The 18,231-nt window shown below is 37.6% G+C and overlaps 1 protein-coding gene across 4 annotated transcripts in view; it reads right to left on the reverse strand.

Annotated features, from left to right (window-relative positions):
- The window catches only part of shank3a (SH3 and multiple ankyrin repeat domains 3a), a 248,689-nt gene that overhangs the window by 190,833 nt on the left and 39,625 nt on the right, over positions 1-18,231 (reverse strand). For all 4 annotated transcript variants that reach the window (XR_012337351.1, XM_065283593.2, XM_065283592.2 and 1 more), the window contains exons 2-3: positions 8,584-8,787; positions 4,882-4,953 (exon numbers count right to left, since the gene is read on the reverse strand). Coding sequence is in view for 3 of the 4 variants with exons in the window: in XM_065283593.2 (XP_065139665.1) it covers positions 4,882-4,953; positions 8,584-8,787 (276 nt within the window). In the remaining variant the exon portion in view is untranslated. The remainder of the gene's footprint in view (positions 1-4,881; positions 4,954-8,583; positions 8,788-18,231) is intronic.

Genomic DNA, 18,231 nt, shown 5'->3' on the forward strand with positions numbered 1-18,231 from the left:
ATACAGCTGAGCTTCAGTGTCTGCCAGTCCTTTAATGCTGATGAGGTAAAACTGTTGAACAGTATAGTGATGAGCTTATAAGGTAATGCTAACTTCTCAAATCTACATTAACATCAGGAGCTCCAGAACTAATATCCTGTTGGTCCCCAAAAAATGGTGCCTAGCTGTCAGTGGGGTGGTACCATTTAAAATAAGTACACCTGTGTATCTAAATAGTTAATATTAGTACCTCAAATGTACCTTAATGGTACATAAGGACCTTTTTAAAAGTCACGTGACTGCACTGATGCAGATGACGTGTTATCCTCAGACATTCTTTTTCAAACTTACAGCGTGCCTCTCCCTCAGACTGTATACGAACCCCGGGCACACAAAAAAAAACAGCTGGGGCGCACCAGATAACACGTCAGCCGCGTCATACGTCATCTGCGTAACTTTAGTCTCGTGCATGCGCTTCACAACTGATGTGGAAGAGAAGACAATGATGAACAAAGTCGTAATTTTTTTATTTTTGGACCAAAATGTATTTTTTGATGCTTCAACAGATTCTAACTGACCCACTGATGTCACATGGACTACTTTGATGATGTTTTTATTACCTTTCTGGACATGGACAGTATACTGTATGTAGATTTTCAATGAAGGGTCAACAAGCTCTCGGACTAAATATAAAAAATCTTAAACTGTGTTACGAAGATGAACGGAGGTCTTACGAGTTTGGAACGACATGAGGGTGAGTCATTAAAGGGATAGTTCGGCCAAAAATTATATTAAACCCATGATTTACTCACCCCCAAGCTGTCCGAGTTGCATATGTCCATCGTTTTTCAGACAAACACATTTTCGGATATTTTGGAAAATGTTTTAGATCTTTCAGTTGATTAAATGTAATGTTACGGGGTCCACGACCTTCAAGTCCAAAAAAAGTGCGTCCATCCTTCACAAGTTAAATCCAAACGGCTCCAGGATGATAAACAAAGGTCTTCTGAGGGTAATCCACGTGGTGTTGTTGTAGAAATATCCATATTTAAAACTTTATTAACGTAAATAACTACCTTCCAGTAGCGCTGCCATCTTAGTCGCGTCCGCATTCAGGATGAGAGCTTACGCAGCCTACGTAGGTTACTCTGCTGCTGCTCTGTGCCCCCGCCCTCCGAATTTGTCATACGTCACTAAGAAAAGTGCGTACACTACGCTAATACTCTCTCCTGAATACAGAGGAGTCTAAGATGGCAGCGCTACCGGAAGGTATTTATTTACGTTAATAAAGTTTTAAATATGGATATTTCTACAACAACACTGCGCGGATTACCATCAGAAGACCTTTGTTTATCATCCTGGAGCCGTTTGGATTTAACTTGTGAAGGATGGACGCAGTTTTTTTGGACTTGAAGGTCGTGGACCCCGTAACATTACATTTAATCAACTGAAAGGTCTAAAACATTTTCTAAAATATCCGAAAATGTGTTTGTCTGAAAAACGATGGACATATGCAACTCGGACAGCTTGGGAGTGAGTGAATCATGGGTTTAATATCATTTTTGGCCGAACTTTCCCTTTAATGACATTATTTTCATTTATGGGTGAACTATCCCTTTCAGTTTCCCACTTATGTCATCCATGCACATTTATCTCATAAATACAATATATATGATTTGCATGTGCATTTGTGAGCATATGGTTATGTTTGGGCATCGTTGAGAGCACCTGGCAAGATGTCACCACAGCAAATGATAAACAATATCAGTTCATACTTATTTTAGAGGTTTATGACCAACAGCCTACCGTGTGAGCGAGAGATGGCGCAGTCCAGCAGCTAAACGCTCTACACGGTCATTTAAGCATCCCACAATTCCTAATGAAACAACTCAAAGTGACAGAAAAATAGGCATAAAACATACTGGACTTGTCCAACTGAAACAGAAATAAGCAGAGATGTCACTTGAGAGTGTTACAGCGAGGCCGCAGTAAATTCAACTAACACACTGTACCCACTTCAGTCCTCACAAATGTCACTGTAATGCCAGACATTAACAAAAAACCACCTAGCAGCTAGACATCATCCCTGTGAACAGATTCTCAGCAAGTCTCACCAAGGATAGATGAGGGCAGATCATAAACCATTGTCAATCATTATAAACATATAATGATAGCATTTGCATTTAGGGACATCAAAATCCCTTTAGGGAAGTGCTGCCACTAGGCGGCCATGTTTGCAACACCTCCACTTCCGTGTAGTTATTTCAGGCATGCAATAATAAAGTCCTATCTACTTGAATGGGGAAAGACATATTACTAAAATCTCACACTAAAATCACATTAAACCTGATATTAACTGTACCAAAAATGTTTCTTGAACTCAAATTGCACTAAAAGACCAAGGTGATTTCAGCTACCATGCATGCATTGCACACAGGTTGGCAAACGCCAGTGGTGTTGTGCTGACTGGAGAAGTGGGTATAGGGGTGTGCAGGGCAAAAACTAACGCGGGGTTAGTTGTAACACGGACTGTTTACGTTGTTGCACAAGGTTGAGCGTTTTGTTCTTCTGGTATTTTTTTCATGCTGCCAAAAGGCGATCTCCTGCAAATTATTGAAAATGTATAATGTTTTTCAAGAAAGTTATTGATGAACGAGTGTTTTTGTGGCATGGAAGTAAATTTTTTCATCATATGTTTTTTCCGGTTTCTAAGTTGGGTGTGTACAATACCAAATCCAATGCTATGTCATATTAATCAGTGTCTTATTGACTAAAACATAGCATTGTTTTGAAATATGTCTGCAGCTCTTAGCAACTTTTTTGGTGGGCTTGAAAATATTTTGACCCAGCGGGGTTAATCGCTGTGTTAACTAATCCCTAAGCATTTACGATATGAAAACCGCTAACGTTAGCGTAATTCTTGGCGTTGTTTTAAATAGGCTACACACGAATGATTGCTGGCTGCCAACAAAATAAATATTCCTGTCTTATCAAAAATTGTGTGTCAAATTTATTTTTGTTCATATCTTTAATCATGATTGATTAAGGTCACGTCAAAGATTGAAATCAAAATGAAATGAATGACTAAAATCAGACTTTGATGCTCATTATCTCAGAATTTGATTTTTTGAAACTGTAGTATGGTTATTCCAGACTGGGTCACATATATATAAAAAAATGTTTTGTCATAATGGTGCTGCTTTTTCTCACATATTTAACCATTTGTATCCATTTATAATTGAACTATTGTTAGAAAAGGGCTGGATGAATGAATACAGTGTGGACACCCGTCTATTATAAACAGATATATAAACAATATCCACTTCAAGTATATAGACAAAATAGTATTGAACTTTTTCCCTGCAAACTTAATTTTTAGCAAGTGTTACAACTAACCCCCTGCCTGTTACAATTAACCCCACCTATGGGGTAAGTTGTAACGTTTGCACTACTGTCACGTTTGGTGTAATTGTCCAAGAATGGTAAGTACTAGAAACAAACTTCAAATGTTAATTTGTAGCAGAGATGTGTGTGTTGCTTGTGTGAAAATATAATTAATCAAACTCAATTTTTTTTAAATGATTGAGCCAAAACCAAAAAGCATTAGGTTGTGCCCCGCTCTCCCCCTACTCTTAATTTATGCCCCCATTTTTTTTTTAAGTAGAAGTGGGTATACCCCATGCCATCAAATAAAAATGTACTCTATATACCTGCGTATACCCTGCACTACACCAATGGCAAACACGTAATGTGACTCTGTAAAGAGCCGCTCCCCCAGAGAATCATCAGAGTCTTTACTGATTGATGATTGGTTCTTTGAACTGGAAGGCGGGACTTCCGTCGCCAGAGCGGCCATATTAAGTGTTGCATTACTGTAGAAAGAGAAGTGCTTAATCTTGCTATATCCAATATCTTTGGTGACACACACATTATACAAAGTCTTTAGTGAATAACGATTTAAATTTGACATGAGGTTAAGGTTTTCATTTTTAGGGGTAAACTATCCTTTTAATAAGTTCCAGTATGGATTGATCATCGATTATGACTTTTAATTTCATACACTGTGGTTTTACAGTCACACAGGGTAATTCTGTCAGTGTGGTATTACAGAAAACCTTTCGTCTAATTGAATGAAATAGAGGATTCAAACTGACATGACAAGACATTAATTGGTATAAAGCCAACATTGATTTTCTTTTATTGTATTAATGACGGATTTTAATTTAGGTTGTAACTCTGATTCTTTTGGAAAGATGAGCGGGGACAGATGGTATAAAACGGTGATGATAGCGGAGTTGACTGGGTTCGCTGGTAATTGTGTGTGTTTATGAAAAGTGTTGTTGATCTGTGAAGAGCACAGAGGTCGAGGACACGAAAACATTTCTACAGCCTCCCATTCCACATGATTATTGCCATCATCAATGTTGTCATCTTTATTATCAACATAATAATTTCAAACAGCTCATTAACAACTTCATATCTTCAGTGTGACAGCAAAGAAACATCGACTATCGGGATGCAAATTTTTCCTATGAGACAAGGAGGAGGTGCTAAGGCTCTTTTGAACCACAATCAATTTTCAAGAGATTGCCCATTTGAGACATTCGTATACTATATAAGTATTGTAATTCAAATATATTAAATCCAAGGATTTCTAAATGAAAAACAAAAAGCAATTGATGCAAAAAAAAAAAACTCATATCTAATAACCGAAAACTGTAATATTGCTTACAAGACAAAGACATCTATATACTCCATCTGTGATCTGGACAATAATTTACACGTAAATAATGACACTGAGAACTCTAATAGCATTGAATAGAAAAAACAAAACACATTTTGCATGGAGACAACAAACCACCCAGATGCATTGTACAGAAATAGGTTAAATTTTATCCTTACCTTGGTGTGAAGTTTTGACAGCTGCTTTTCATCCAGGTGGGCCTGTGCGTACACACGCCTTTTGTAGCGAAACTGGAAAACAAAAGGCACATCAAAGATTAGTTTAAAAGCATGATGTGTGAATTGCTTAACATCTGCACATCAACATTACATTTGTAGTCAGGACAAGAACCTCCCAACCTGCTGAGAATCAATAAATCACTTTATTTAGTCAAACCATGCTGAAGACAACAAGAGAAGGTAAAGCTGCAGGGGCAACGTTTATCTTGACTTTTGGGGTCATTTGGTGCACCTGAATACTCCCATAAGAAAGAGAAATCACAGATACACGTAAGATCTCTTTCAGTTATTCATGGAGAAAGAGATTGAATTAAGAGCAAATGGAAACTTTTGCTTAAAGACATTTCACAAGACTTTTGTAAGATGTTAAAAAATCTTTGGTGTTGTCCCCATAAAAGGCATGTAAAGTTTTAGCTAAAATACCCCACAGATAATTTATTATAGCATGTTAAAAATGCCACTTTGTGGGTGTAAGCAAAAATATGCAAATGAGCTGATCTGTGCACTAAATGGTTGGATAGTGCAGATTAAGTGCAGTATTATCCCCTTCTGACATCACAAGGAAAGCCAAATTTCAATGATCTATTTTTTCACATGCTTGCATTGAATGGTTTACCTAAGTTACTGGGTTGATCTTTTTCACATTTTCTAGGTTGATAGAAGCACTAGGGACCCAATTATAGCACTTAAACATGGAGAAAGTCAGATTGACATGATATGTGCCCTTTAAGTCTCCTGCTTTCAAATATTTTTTTCTGAGAAAAAAACTAAGAAATCTCACAAATGTCTCTATTAAAGTTTTAAAAGAAATCTTATAGGGCTCTTATTATATTGCTAAAAACAACATTATTTTGTGTATTTTAGGGCTGCCAAATGATTAGTCACGACTATGCGTTTGCAGAATAAAAGTTTTTGTTTACATAATTATTATACAACAAATATTATGTATATATAAATACAAACACATGTATGTATAATTTTAAGGAAAAAATATATTGATGTAATAATTATATATATTTATATATGATATCAATTATATGTAAATATACAAATGTTTATACACATGCAAATATTTCTTAAACATATACATGTGTGTGCATTTATATATACATAACTATCATTGCCTACTAGGGGTGTAACGGTTCGTGTATTCGAACCGGACCGTTTCGGTTCAGGGCTTTCGGCACGGTGCGCACGTGCACCGAAAGTATTTTGTGTGCGCCTGTGCGGAACATAATACGTGCGTTTCCGCACGAACATATTAAGTGGCGGAAGTCTCCGCGTTCAGCGCAAGTCTTCTGTCAAACATATAACATAATTCGGCCCGCAGAAAGATTTTTATTTACTTAGTTGTATATCCGTTTGATTATTGATGTAAACGTTTACGTGTCGTATCTAAAAGCGCATGTTAAACGCGTGTCAACGCGCTGCTTTGTTCTTTCAAAAGTGCGTGAGAGGATGCACGTCTTTCGTTGCTACGCATTCATGAGACGCGCTTTCTGTGACAGCAAGAATAAGGAATGCGTGATCAGATTTTTCATCTGCATATCACGTCAATCATATCATTGTCACAATGCGATCAGCTGGTCGGGACAGAGAAGAGCTGTAACCCGGGCTTACTCAGCTGTTACTCAGCTGCGGAGGGGTTCGTAAGTAAAGTCACAGCTTACATTGATGACACAAGCAAAGATTAGGAGAAACGTGCAAAAGATCAAAGATGGCTATGTATGCAGCTCACTAATCTCAAAATGAGTGTATAATAAGTATATCATCATGTTGCTTGCTATGCAGTTACACATAGAGCAGTAATATTATTTTTATACAGAGATGGTACATAGCCAATTCAATTCTGTGAGTTAAACAATCCAAAATAAATCAAAACAGAAAATTTTTAGTGGCAAAAATGTAGGCTAATAGTTCATAAATGTATTCAGGAATTGAATTTGTTAGTTCAAGGTTTTAGTAGAAAAAGTTTAAGAGAAGGTTAAGATAAGAGTTACCTTCTGTTATAAAATAATGTAAAAAATAACTTTGCAGTAGTATTTTATTTATTATTTTTTCATTTTATATATATTTTATACTTTAATAAAGTGTTTAAAAAAGTGTAAACAAATTGTAAAAAAAAGTTTAAAGTAATAAACAACCTGCAGTTTAATGTTTGCATTTCTCCCTTACTGTACCGAAAATGAACCGAACCGTGGCTTCAAAACCGGGGTTCGCACCGAACCGTGATTTTTGCGTACCGTTACACCCCTATTGCCTACACATTACCCACACATTTAATATGTAAATAAAAACTTTTATTCTGCAAACAATTAGCCGCGACTAATTGTAAGGCAGCTCTAGTGTATTTGTTATAATACAATGTGTTCGCGTGGTTTATCAATAAAAACACATTCTTTTCCACATACCGTACATTATTGTTGCTCCATAAATCCCTCCCTTTCTCAAACGCTCTGATTTTGCACAAAGCTGGAAATCTGACTTTCCTTACCATGTTTTGAAGATTACAATTACAATGCAACGCTGACAGAAGTAAATATCGTCATTACTATCTTATTAATACAAGCCGAATCTGATCCAGAAAATAAAGATGACCAAGTTGTCCAATCAACTTTACCAGCGCGGCTTGACCAGGACATAAGGTTGGTATGGTACTAAAACCCAAAACCGTGTCTGTGATCGTAGAAATGACAAACAAGTGCTACTCTGCACTGCACAAAATTTGTGTTTGAATCATGGTTTAGTCAGTAGTAAATTCTTTAAATATGAAAACATACAATACTTACAGGCTGTGAGTCAGAAGCGGGAGGAATTATAATAATGACCGTTGTGTCCACATCACCCACTGTTGTCTACAATCCGTGCATTTTTTGTAGTCCAATAAAAGAGATTTGCGTTGGATACAATATCATTGAATCATTCGTCCATTGAATAAATTTTCAATGGACGAATTCAAGTCTAGCCCTACCTTTTTTCATTTCAGAATCTGTTTTGCTCCAATATACATCAAAATAAGACAATGACTACTTCAGTTTCATGGCACCTTTAAACTGTACTAATACTATTTAGGTACAAATGTGTTTACATTTAGGACCAATATGTACCTTTGAGGTACTAATATGTGCTCCTTGCTACCAATATGTACCTGTGAGGTACTAAAATGAACTCTTAAAGTACAACGGTGTACTTTTTTAAAAGGGATCTGCCCAAGTGACAGCTAGGGACCATCGTTTGACCATTTTTTCTTACAGTGTAGGCAAAAAGGATTTAAAAATACAGAACCAGATACAAACTATGAATGAACTATGAATCCCATGAAACTTTGCATAATCAAAAAACATGGCACAACATAAAACAGACGTTCTGTAGTTTTATAACAATACATCATGAGAGTAGAAGGTCCCTGCTGGGAATTATGCCTTGGTTCTTGTTTTCATGATTGGTGGTAATCTCTCAGGATTATGAGTATTGTACTTATCCACAAGAAATTTGGCAACTAAACTTGTTGTTTTTTATGTTAAAAAGCATTGCATTGGCATATAGCTCCAAACATTATAGCTCAACAAGCTCAGTGCTAATGTCAAGGCCTGTCTTGAAAGGCCATGTGTGTGAATAAAGTGTCAATAAATGAGTTCTTACCTCCAGGTATGGTACAGGAGAAATGGCAGGAAGTGGATATTCTTTAAGTGTGCGCTGCTCGTCCAAAAACTTCCCGGCTTTGCCGTTATATGCGGGTTGGAACAATCCGTAGTTTAGCACATCCTTTAGGCTCTGGTTAAGTGTGCAGAGGATCCGCTGTTTAGACAACCAGATGGGCGACTCAATGTTGAACTTCATGCATTTCTGCAGAAGAAACACAGAGATTGACATAAGGTCATACCTGGTCTTATTGTAACCTTTAAAATGTGACACAATAAAATGATTTATAAATATTCTTAGGCTGTTTGAAGAAAAATTCATTTAAATGTATTTATAGTTTACAGAAGTAAAAATAATTATAGGAAATGTGAACCAGTAAGTAGCACGAGTATATTTGTAGCAATAGCCAACAATAAATTGTATGGGTCAAAATGATTGGTTTTTTTAAATGCCAAAAATCATTAGGTAAAGATCATGTGTACATTTCCTACCATAAATATATCAAAAACGTATTTCTCATAAGTAATATGTGTTGCTAAGGAATTTAATAGGACAACTTTAAAGTTTAAAATAAACAACTTTATTTTACTATGTTCTTACCTCAACTTGACAAATAATTGCATCCCTATCTTTTTTCGATGCGTGCACTTAATCTTTGTACAACGTGTCGTGAATGTGTTAGCCTTAAGCCTAGCCCCATTCATTCCTTAGGATCCAATCAGGGATGAATTTAAAAGCCACCAAACACTTCCATGTTGTTCCTATTTAAAAACTGTTACATGAGTAGTTACACGAGTAAAGGACGATTAATAGTCGTTCGTAGGTCCTACTCCGTAGCTACGTAGCTCTACGTAGCCTGACACGCACCTCACCAAATTTTTAACAGCGCGTCAGATCTACGCGGACCGCAAGTGCTGTGATTGGTCCACCAGAACCCCTCCCGTCAGGTAAAAAAACTGCGTCATAGGTATTTCCGTTTGTGACGGTAAAAACAAAGATGAGCCAAGTTGAGGAGTGATTTAACTCAAACTGCATCAAAAGTCACTGTTTATTTACTTCCATCATTGCTGGTCTTCTCAAATTATACACAACAAGTTGCTGTTTCTCCTTCGTTTGTGGGTTAACTTGCTTAGCATCTTCTTCTGTGACTTCTTTTGCTGCTACTGTGGTTACACGCGTGATTACTGCCTACCAGCGGTCTGCGGGTGTGTTTGCACGTCGACGCGGACGACGACGCACAAGTATAAATGAAAACCGACGCGGAACCTACGCCGTAGGACCTACGCACAACTATAAATCGCCCTTAAGTATGGTGGCACAAAATAAAACGTGGCGATTGTTTAAGCAGATAAAAAATGAGAATTATATTGTATGGCGGAAGAGCACTTAAGCTGCATTCAGACTAGCAGTAGCAGAGCGACTTCCGGCAACACAAGCGGCAGCGACCGCTGACGACTGGATGGGGCGTGTACAGTTGCGCGACAAACATTGATGCTCCTAATGTCATCATTAGATTATAATACTTTAATCTGGGTTTACAAACATGATGTTAAAGGATTAGTCAATTTTCTTAAAAAAAAAAAAAAATGCTGATAATTTACTCACCACCAAGTCATCCAAAATGTTGATGTCTTTCTTTGTTTAGTCGAGAAGAAATTATGTTTTTTGAGAAAAACATTCCAGGATTTTTCTCATTTTAATGGACCCCGACACTTAACAGTTTTAATGCAGTTTAAAATTGCAGTTTCAAAGGACTGTGAGAGCTGTGTGACGAGCCATCGCGACCTCACGTAATTGCGTAATGACATCGAAAGGTCATGTGTTACATATATGAAACGCACATTTGCGGACCATTATAAACAATAAACTGACACAAAGACATTAATTAGTATCATTCGACATACAACAACGTCTGAACGGTCCTCTTTCTCTAGACTTGTAAATACTGGGGAATAGTTTTACATACGTCTGCCGTGACCTCTTGACATGATGACGTATTACGTGAGGTCGCGCTGGCACGTCACAAGACCGGAGGAAGACGAGAAGTTGTGGTTTAAAAGTGCATATTTTTTATTTTTCTTGCCAAAAATCACAATCGTTTCACCAGATAAGACCCTTATGCCTTGTTTGAGAGTCCTTTAATACTGCAATTTTAAACTGCATTAAAACTGTTAAGTGTTGGGGTCCATTAAAGTCCATTAAAATGAGAAAAATCCTGGAATGTTTTCCTAAAAAAAAAAGTATTCTCTTGAACAAAGAAAGACATCAACATTTTGGATGGTAGTGAGTAAATTATCTGGATTTTTTTTAAGAAGACTAATCCTTTAAGGACTAAAAAGTTACTTTTTGCATAAAAGAAAACAAACATCATTGATGGTATAAATGTCATCTGCGTGTAGAATCTTAAACACAGAGTTGAACTCCCTCTTAGTTTCTCATTTGGTCTCGCCTCGTTCTTTGTAAAGTGGCCCAGAATCAGCAATGAAGTCTCAAAGTAAACCCAGCATCCAATCAACGCCATGTCTCAATGAAAGCCTCTCACCCGTGTCTTTGTCCTGCACACCATCACTAATAACATACAGACCCTGCCCTCTCCAAAACTTTGATTACTAAAGCCAGACAACCAGCAGAGCAGCAGGACAGACACAGAAAGAAAGAAAGACTTTTAGAGCTTTCTCTTCTTAGCAAATTCAACATCAAAAACAGCTTTGAACTCTGTCTGCTGCATTTATTTTACCAGAGAGCTCAGCATTAAGAAGCCAAAGACGATGAGACGAGGGGACATGTTTTCTTTATACAGCAGGTACATAAGTCACCGAATACAACTTCAGAAAGATTACTTTTTTACTCTTAATATTATGTTTTTACCGTCTTGTGGTTAAGAGTGGCTGGGATATTTTTCACCTGTTGTTCTCTACTGAAGAAAAACATGCAGGCGAATAAATGATGACATATTTTTCAATTCTTTAAACCCGTGATCTGTTTAGTGCTGCTGAGGATAACAACAACCCTCCGTCACGGTCTTTCCATTTGATTTTCAATCTTAAATTTCATCACTCGTTTTTCTGTTTATCTTGCCGCACACTGACAGGCGGCTGGAACCCATTCGACTCAGTTTAAACAAGCCTTATAACCAGGCGCTGCCAGACGACAACCTCTGTTCCAAGATACAAATGAAACTGACAAGCCAGCTCAATACAATAATAAAATAATCACGCGTCGCACTTATATTGTGCTTTGTCACAGGAACGTTTACACATTACAAATTAAATGCATATACTCATCAAAAAAATCGAGGTCAAGGCTCGATTTCAATTTCATTTTGCTTTATAATGTATAGCATTCGTATAGCATAGTAAAAAAACTTTTGGATCAAACAAACAAAGTATGAATGCAAGCTATGACAGAAGCAAAGAAATTAATCCGACCCGAATCACTTGTTACCCGATCCCGACGTGCATACATAATTTTTTATTTAAGAAAGCCCCGATCTGAAAATTATACTCGAGTCCGACCCGAACCAATGGCAATTTTTTTTGAACCGGGTGTAAACGGCATTGAGGTGTGTACAGTCTGCAGCCCTGCACACACCAGTCATACATAAAGAAACCCTGGTGGCCTCCCAACCAATTTGGCCAGCTGCTCCAATTTTTTTTCTTTGTTATCTGACGATGACACCATTTTTCGCTTGAGTTTAATATTTTCAACTTGGGTGAAGACGTGTTTGAGGGGAATAGCATGTGTTTTCGGTGCAACCGCGCTACCCGTAACGCGTCATTCGCATCGCCCCGCTGGGGGCGCGTCTTTCCATAGACATTGTATGTAATCTACTCACGCATATCGTTGAAATTGCGTTTGTTGTGTATGCCCCAATAAACTTCCAATGATATCAAAACTGACCATTCTTATTTTTTATGTAATATTGCAATGTATGCGTATAAAAAGTATTTATTTTATTCATGTGCCCTCATAAACTTAAAGTTAGACGGCTCAGACAGGAGCATCCGTTAACTCTGTCCTCTCCAACTGTAACGGCGCTTTCACACCGTCACTGGCGAGAGCGTCAAAGTGGCCGGAAGTCATTTATTTTCAACGAGAGCTGGCGACGAGCTCTGGCGAACAGCGGTGCATCATGTACAGTGTGAGCGTCGAGGAGAGTTGAATCAGTTAAACTTTATGGTAATGAGCTATGACATGTTTCGGCGGCAACCAATCGGAAGAGAAAACCTCAGCTTGAGAGGAGTTCAGAGAATGCATTCGAGCGTCCGAGCATCCACTACATTTTTTCTATAGCGTCGTTGGCAGGACAGACAGAGCTTTTATTGACGCTCTCACCGGTGGCGGTGTGAAAGCACAGTAAAGGGGGTCGCACACCGGCCGTGCAACTCAGCGTCGCACCACGTCGAGTCACGTTTAGGACAATTCGGAGGTATTGTAAACCGGAAGTGCACATTAAATAGCGCAAGCTTCGTCAGATAGCGTCTACTTCAAAATGCTAAATATACGTTAGCAGCCAATGTTAATCATTAATGATTTGGGACAAAAATTATGTTATTAATGTTATATTTAATGTTAAACTAAGTGAGTGGCACTCTTATTTAAGGCGAACCAAAATCACATACATTTTTTTTTACTTGTAGCAATGAACAATGTAGCCGGACGTGCTAACATGCTAACTCACTTCCAGGTTTTGTCTACAAAAATACATCATCCCTGCAGCACTCTATAATTATACTTTTATAAATCTATAATTTAACCAAACTGCAATGACACAATTATATGATAAACAAACTCTTCGCCCATATCGGCAGTGCTGTTCCCACAATGCAGTTTTGCTGATACGACTGATCTGATGGTGTAATGGTGACAGTATTAGCCTCAGGAAATTCATAACAAGCCTGTCCTGGCATCAGTTTAGGAGAGAGAGATTTCTAACAATGCATTGATTTGAGCTGCATGCGCACAGCACTCTTGACTCTGTTTGGCTTAAACGCACCATGACTCTCCTCATACGGGCTTTGGTAAGCAGGCTGGTTTACAGCAAAGTTTCAGAAAAATAGAGATGGTGACAGAGATGCAGGGAAATGTTACTTCTACAAAGAGATTCCCTCTCTATTTTACTAATGTATGCCACACGTTCTCACGTCCAACTCGTCACATATTGACGTTTGGTCAGCACCCAATTGGTGCCACTTTTAACGCTTTGTTTATTCTCATGAATAGATTATAATCTAATAAAACGTTATATACTTTTCAACTATCGGACATGTAATCAATTTATGTAAAGTAATATGATAAATAACAGGGAACCTATCAAACTTGATATGCCTTTCCATCTTACATGGAAGTGATCCTATAAAGCTGAGTGGTATTGGCTTAAGAGTCCAAAATGTCATGGGTTCGAACCCAGGGAATACATATTGACAAAAATGTATACTTTGTACATCTCTTTGGATTAAAGCGTCTGCTAAATGCGTAAATGTCAATATAAATTTAATAAAAGAAGTCCCGCCAAAAAATAAATTGGAGCAGGATTTGTTAAATAATAAAAAATCTATTTTAATGTGCCTAAAATAGCCTTCATATCATTTCTGATTATGGGGTAAAATGTTACCCAGACATGTTTTAACGACATTCATTCTTTCTTCCTGCTTAAACAGGTGGATAAACGGGTAATCTGCTCTAGTCATTTTACGACTGTGAACTTGACAGGTTCTGAAATGAGCGGTAGGGTCTGTTCTTTCTTCTCTCATTCTAGAAACCACATGGAGGGTCTCCAGGGGTCTCTGTCTAATGAGAAAGACTTGAAAAAGTCAAAAGAACTCTCTGCTCTCGGCACTCCAGGCTTGTGTTGATTGGATACTTTGCTACGAAAAACTCTTACTCAGCGATGCTCAGAATAAGGACCTAGCAGGACGATGAGCATTCAGACGCAACCACACACACACACAAGCACACACAAATTCAACAGAGAGTAATTGAGCTCTTTGTGAGTTAGATGAGTTATTTCTTTACAAACCCTCAAAGCAAAGGCTTAAGACATCATGCACCAATGAGGGACATTTACAACAGGAGTTGGCTAATGCATGCATTAGTGCGTGTACAGTACATGTATGTGAACCAGTATTCGTCATAGTATTGAGTGCCAACAGAATAAACCAAACATTTTCCCATAGAAACATGCTTAAAGTTTAGAGGTATAAACAGCAGATGGTCAAATACTGTATATGACGATTTCACATGCAATACCCTCTATGTGCATCTGACGTTTTCTTGTAAAGGGGCATTTTTTATCAGACACTTGTCTTTAGGTTTATTTAATTTCACTTTAATGGCAATGAAAAAGTTATTAGCCAGCAATGGAAATGCCTTACTTTCAAAAATGTCACTTTAGTCATTTGATTTGTATTTAACAAATTTGGCCGTCTTTCACTGCAAAACCCTCTAAGTACATGCAAGTGCAAGAATCTCAAAAAAATCTCCAGTTAGGGGGCGTGCACACCAAAGCATTTACGCCCGCAGCCGGCGCATGTTTTCAATTGTTTTCAATGGAAGCTGGCCGTTTTTCAAATAAGCCAGCATCTAGCGGTTTTTCTCCACGCTGAAAGCCAGGGCTCTGCATTTTTCCGAGCTCAGCACGAGTGCCGAGAGTTGAAAGAGATTCAACTTTGGGTGAAAAGCTCCACTTGTCAATGTCAGTTCTCACACGCCCGTCCAATCACAGTGGAGGAAGGGCGGGACAAGTATCACAACAACCAACCGACTCACAGCTCAAGTATCATAGCTACCAAAGCACTCGGCTGAGGAAAGCTGGCGCTCAGCAAAAAAAAAAAAAACAGCTGCCATTCGGCGTCCTCCAGGTGTTTTCAGCCGTGTAAAAAGCAGCTTTTCTAAATAAAGGTAACATGCTTAAAAATTCAGTCAATATCTGTAAATATTCGGTAAACCTCCTTTAACCGGATAAAATGTGCACTTAAAAAGACTTTGCTGAAAAAATCGCTGGAATTAAGCAGATTTGACATGTAAGTATTTGATGGATGTATAATACGTGTCGAGAGCATACAGTCAATATCATAATGTCATTTTTGATGGAGGTGGCGTTTAGCGGCTTTTGCATCTGGGCTATTCATATATAATTTACTTATTAAGGCTTCCCAAAAATCCAGGATCTAATTTTAAAAGTTTATTGTAGAAACCTAGGTTCCTTGTAAACATGTCTTTGTTTCCTAATGTCCTACCATGACCATTATTCCCAAAAGTGCACCTATTTCATTGCTAAAAACAACATTATTTTGTGTATTTGGTATTATACCAATGCCAAAATAATGTGTTTGCGTGATTTATGGTTCAGAAAACACATCATTTTCCACATACCGCACATTTTTGTAGCTCCAGATTTCACTCTCTACCTAAAACGGATTTGAAAAGCTCTGTGTCCCTGATTGGCCAGCTAATCTGTACATTGTGATGAAAACCTGAAAACCTTTTGACGTCAGCCGGAAATGCGACGCTACTTACCATGTTTGAAAGATTCGCTCACAATGTAATGCTAACAGGAGTTAACTTACAGGCTGTGAGTCCAAAGTGGGAGGAATTATGATAATGTCGATCTTTACTACATCACCAATCCCAGGAAGTAAACTGCTGCCTACAATCCGTGTGTTTGTTGTAGTCCAAGAAAAGAGATTTACGTTGGAGACGATAACTCATGTCATCGTTTACTTTGGGGTTTGTACCTTTTCCATATCGCTAACATGTACTAATACACACCAAAAAAAGTAAAATCGTGAAGAAAACTTGTGATTTTGTCTGCAAGATGCATGAGGCGGGCTGGAAACTGTCTGTGGGTGTTCTTTATAAAAACTCAAACTAATGCTTTCCATCAGGTCCTCCTGGGAAGTTCCTATGTACCAGTTTGGTAATCCTAATTATGGCGTGATGTGTGTTTAAGTAATTTTTTCTGAATGGAATTGTTGTGTCCATTTCTCTCTTTTCATTTCCCAACAAAGACAGCTTGAGTGGCAAAAGAGGCACATTATGTGTGTAATTGATGTTTTATCTGCGTATTTGATCAATCTTGTTCTGCCACAATGATTGATGGGAAATGGAGCCGTGTTGTGCAAGCTTGTTGCCACATAAACTGACTCATCAATCATTTCTATAAGCAGTACTTAGAAAAAGTAAACTGTAACCTTCAAACCAAATGTATACTCACAATTTCACAAATTGAAGCACAATAAAGCCAACCATAAGGGAAAATTTAGTCAGAGAGAACAAACGAAAATGTCACATTTGATTTACATTAAGTTTATACAGTAAAAAATGTGCATTGATCATTATAGCTGTCATTGTTTCAAGACCAGCAACAAGAACAGAAGAAGTTTATACTTGCTATGTCAGATGTATAAACATTGATAAAGGTCTACAAAAATATCTTTGACTTTGTGCCCATGACTTTAAACTCCATATAACTACAAATTTATTTCCATTTCACACATTCTTCTGTGTGTGTTTCGTTTCTTACTGTGAAGAAATAGTTCGCTATAGACTGGGTTTCATTTGGATCAACCTACCAACACAAATTTGACCTTCAAATGTTCAACCTGATCTTTCTCTCTTCATAAACAAACCCTAATGATTCGAAGTGTCTATCTATATGCAACATATACATGCTATAATGAGATGCGGGACGGAGAAGGTCTTATTCTAACCATTCTTATTCAGCCACACAAAGTTAAGACATTAAAGGCAGTTTAAACCTAAAGTTGGGTTGAATATGCCATCAATTATCTGAGTTCGTGCAAATAGCGAAGAGCTATAATGGCTAGAAAATGATCGGTAGTAATTACTGTTGCTCAGAAAGTCATTGTGAGATGTCTGGCTAATCATTTTCGCTCTCTACGCTCGACTAAACCAGAATGTGAGAAACTCAATTTATACGTCTGCTCCAGTTAAACTGATATAACATTCTTTACGACATGATTGTACAAATATCTATACAGTTTAATGCCAAAACCTTTTGTAAACCTGCACTCGTCCCTCGATTGCCATCTCTGTTTAAGACATAAAATTGCAGGTTATTTCACATACTTTACATCTGTTAAGAAACAACTGACCCGACAGCTCAACTTATAGTTGTGTGTGTATATATTAAGGCATGTAATATAATCATTAATATAAGCTTACTGTTGTAAACCGGGTTAAAGGGCACCTATTATGCAAAATTCATTTTTAGTTGTTTGGAAATAAAAGTGTGTTGGCAGTGTGTGAACACAGCAACCCTACAATAAAAAAATCCACCCTTGTTAGACATGCTATTTATATTCTCTTGTTAATGTGATGTCACACAAACAAAGCCCCTCCCGCGGCCACTGACTGACTGGTTACCATAAGGGGTGCTTTTGAGTCTTAATTTGACCACAACTTTTCAGCAAATAGAATGATTTTTTGACAAACCTTAAATTGACACATATTTTGGGAAAATGCTTTTATTTATTTTTTAAACTCAATAATACACCGTGGGCAAATTTACTACCCTTTCATTATGTTCGTGATTAATTTTTTTTATTTTTGTTTCGAGCAATATATAAAGACACATGAAAAACAAATAAAGAACCATTGAGCATTGTTTGATTCAATACTTGTCAT

Source organism: Paramisgurnus dabryanus, chromosome 9 (genome assembly GCF_030506205.2).
Source record: "Paramisgurnus dabryanus chromosome 9, PD_genome_1.1, whole genome shotgun sequence".
NCBI classification, from domain to species: Eukaryota; Metazoa; Chordata; class Actinopteri; order Cypriniformes; family Cobitidae; genus Paramisgurnus; species Paramisgurnus dabryanus.